The 3,441-nt window shown below is 49.0% G+C and overlaps 1 protein-coding gene across 1 annotated transcript; it reads right to left on the minus strand.

Moving 5' to 3' along the window:
* Window positions 1-266: 266 nt before the first annotated feature.
* On the minus strand, window positions 267-1,226 carry LOC140905607 (olfactory receptor 52E4). The gene has a single exon (XM_073329117.1). The coding sequence runs from the start codon at window positions 1,224-1,226 to the stop codon at window positions 267-269; it is 960 nt and encodes a 319-aa protein (XP_073185218.1).
* Between the last annotated feature and the right edge of the window lie 2,215 nt (window positions 1,227-3,441).

A 3,441-nucleotide genomic window follows, 5' to 3' on the forward strand; every position in this document is an offset into this window, starting at 1 on the left:
AACTTCCACTAAATAACTAACTTCTGCTAATAATTAACTTCTGCTAAAAATAATTACTTGTGTTCATGGTGATTCTGTTCTTCTGGGTCTTGGGCAGGATTGTCAACGTAGCTGGAAGAAAGGAAGCACCAGAACTTTCAAGAAAGCATCTTCTTGTGGGATTTCCAGCCCAAGAGTCTCCAGGGTTCCTGTTAGATCAGAATCCGAAGCTTTGGGTGCCTGTCTGAACCTTCTGCATCTCGCTCATTGCGGTTTACCATCCCACACTAGTGGGGGTTAAAGCCAAGCCTGGAGTCTCTTTGGATAGACTGGCTCAGCAGCCGGCCCCTGATCTGCTTGGTCTTCATGCCGTATATGATGGGGTTCAGCATGGGCGGCACCACAATGTAGAGGTGTGCCAGCAGGATGTGGATGTGCGTGGGGATGTTCTGACCCCAGCGCTGTGTGTAGAAGGAGAACAGCCCCGGGGTGTAGAAGAGCAGGATGACACACACGTGGGAGCCACAGGTGCTAAAGGACTTCAGGCGCGCGTCCCTGGAGGACAGGCTCAGGACGGCCTGGAGGATCAGGATGTAGGAGATAGTGATGAAGATGGAGTCTGAGGCCACCACAAAGGTCGCGGTCGTTATCCCGTAGACATAGTTGAGCATGGTGTCCCCACAGGCCAGCTTCACCACGGCCATGTGCTCGCAGTAGGAGTGGGAGATGACCCTGGGACCACAGTAGGGCAGGCGGCTGACCATGCACGTCAAGGGGGTAATCAGGCCGATGCCCCGCACAAAGATGGCCAACCCGATCTTGGCGATGATGGGATTGGTGAGGATGGCGGTGTAGCGCAATGGCTTGCAGATGGCGACGTAGCGGTCAAAGGCCATGGCCAGCAGCACCCCCGACTCCATGGCAGAGAAACTGTGGATGAAGAACATCTGGACCACGCAGCACTCAAAGCCGATTTCATGGGAGTGGAACCAGAAGATGCTCAGGATCTTGGGCACGGTGGAGGTGGTGAGCACCAGGTCGATGCCTGCCAGCATGCAGAGGAAGTAATACATGGGCAAGTGCAGGCTCGGCTCCGTCTTGATCACAAAGAGGAGGATGAAGTTCCCCAGCAGGGCCACAACGTACATGGCACAGAATGGGAAGGCGATCCAGAAGTGGGTGGCCTCCAGCCCCGGAATGCCCATTAGGAGGAAGGTGGAGGGGTTGGAGTGATTGTAGTGTGACATGGGGCACGGCCAGTTTCCAGGACTATTTTGGAGGCTGGAATTGAAACCACACAATGGGTTAGTGTCAGCAATGAAAACGCTTTGTCCTCTCTGGATCCCAGCGCATGCAGACAGCCCCTCTCTGCCTTCTCCCATATGGAGAATTGCAGCCCCATCAACCTGCTTCCACCAGCTCCTGCGCCTCCCCAGCTTCATTCACCGCAGGATTCAGTTCAAAATGGCCATCTTTTCTACAGCTTTCTTGGGATTTGCTCAAGCTGTGCACACGGAGCTTTTCTCTATGCTCTTCTCACGGCGGTTTCCCCTCAGAGCTGGACTCCAGCAGTACCCCCAATTCCAGTTTGGGGGACCTGAAAGGACAACTAGCTCAAAGTCTGAATGACTTTAGTCAACAGCCCAGAAGGGTTTAAACGCCAGAGAAATGGAAGGTTCAGTAGAATCCTGAGATGGGGTCACAAAGGTCTTGGTTCACCCCTATGCCTCAGAAGGGGTTAAAGAGCATCTCCTTCTGGGGAGGGGCAGGTGATGACTGAGCCTTGTGCGGGCACTGAATCAGCATGCTCCCCAGGCCTCATCCCTCACTTTCAGGGCAGCGTTAGTCAGCTGTGGGGCTGCCCCATGGAGGAGGTAGGATTGCACACACCCTGGGCTGTAGCAGCCATCTTCTGGATGGACTTCCTATTTGTAGGGGCCTTTGGTCCTGCATTATGCCATGGAAACCTGAGTCATCTGGGAGTTAACTGAGGTCAGTGTGTGTAGATGACAACTCTAATAAGAACGTAAGAACGGCCTTACTGGGTCAGACCATCTAGCCCAGTATCCTGTCATCCAACAGCGGCCAGTGCCAGGTGCTGTAGATAGAATGAACAAAACAGGACAATTTTGAGTGATCCACCCCTTGAGTGTTGTCCAGTCCCAGCTTCTGTCCAGTCAGAGCTACAGGGACACCCAGAGCTTGGGGTTGCATCCCTGAGCATCTTAGCTAATAGCCACTGATGGACCAATCCTCCATGGACTTATCTACCTCTTCTTTTGAACCCAGTTAGACTTTTGGCCTCACAACATCCCTTGCCAACATGTTCCACATGTTGAGTATCTGTTGGGTGAAGAAATACTTCCCTTTGTTTGTTTTAAACCTGCTGCTGATTAATTTCATTGGGTGACCCCTGGTTCTTATGTTACGAGAGGGGGTAAATAACACTTCCTGATTCACTGTCTCCACACCAGTCCTGGTTTTATAGACCTCTACCATATCCCCCTGAGTCATCTCTTTTCTGAGCTGAACAGTCCCGGTCTTTTTAATCTCTCCTCATATGGAAGCCGTTCCAACCCCCTCATCATTTTTGTTGCCCTTCAATACACTTTTTCCATTTCTAATATATCTTTTTTGAGATGGAGAGATCAGAACTGCATGCAGTATTCAAGGTGTAGGCGTACCATGGATTTATATAGAGGCAAGATGATATTTTCTGTCTTATTATCTATCCCTTTTCTAATGGTTCCTAACATTCCAGCTTCTCCGCAGTGGCCTTGTCTTCCTTGAGTGCTCCTTTAGCACCTCAGTCATCCAGTGGCCTCATTGATTGTTTGCCAGGTTTCCTGCTCTGCTGTATTTAAACTTTTTTTGCTGTTAGTTTTGAGTCTTTGGCTAGTTGCTCTTTAGATTGTGTGTTGACCTGCCTAATTACACTTTTACACTTGACTTGCCAGAGTTTATGCTCCTTTCTATTTTCCTCAGTAGGATTTGCCTTCCAAATTTTAAAGGATCCCTTTTTGCCTCCAACTGCATCCTCTACTCGGCTGTTTAGCCATGGTAGCATTTTTTGGTCATCTTACTGTTTTTATTAGTTTTTAGAATTTATTAGTATTTTTAGTTTGAGCCTCTGTTATGGTGTTTTTAAATAACTTCCATGGAGCTTGCAGACATTTCATCTTTGTGACCGTTCCTTTTAATTGAAGTTTAATGAGCTTCCTCTTTTTTATGAAGTTCCCTTTTTTGACGTTAAATGCTGCTGTGGTGGGCTCCTTTGGTATTTCCTCCCACAAGGATGTAATATGTAACATTATAGTCTCTATTACTGAGCCGTTCAGCTGTATTCACGTCTTGGACCTGATCCTATGCGCCTCTTAGGATTAAATCAAGAATTGCCTCTCTCCTTGTGGGTTCCAGGACTAGCTACTCCAAGGAGCAGTCATTAATGGCGCCTAGAAATTT

This window comes from Lepidochelys kempii, chromosome 1 (genome assembly GCF_965140285.1).
Source record: "Lepidochelys kempii isolate rLepKem1 chromosome 1, rLepKem1.hap1, whole genome shotgun sequence".
Lineage (NCBI taxonomy): Eukaryota > Metazoa > Chordata > Testudines > Cheloniidae > Lepidochelys > Lepidochelys kempii.

What these genes read in the sequence shown, in the direction of transcription:
- LOC140905607 (XM_073329117.1), bottom strand. Translation starts at nt 1,226, where the DNA reads ATGTCACACTACAATCACTCCAACCCCTCCACCTTCCTCCTAATGGGC.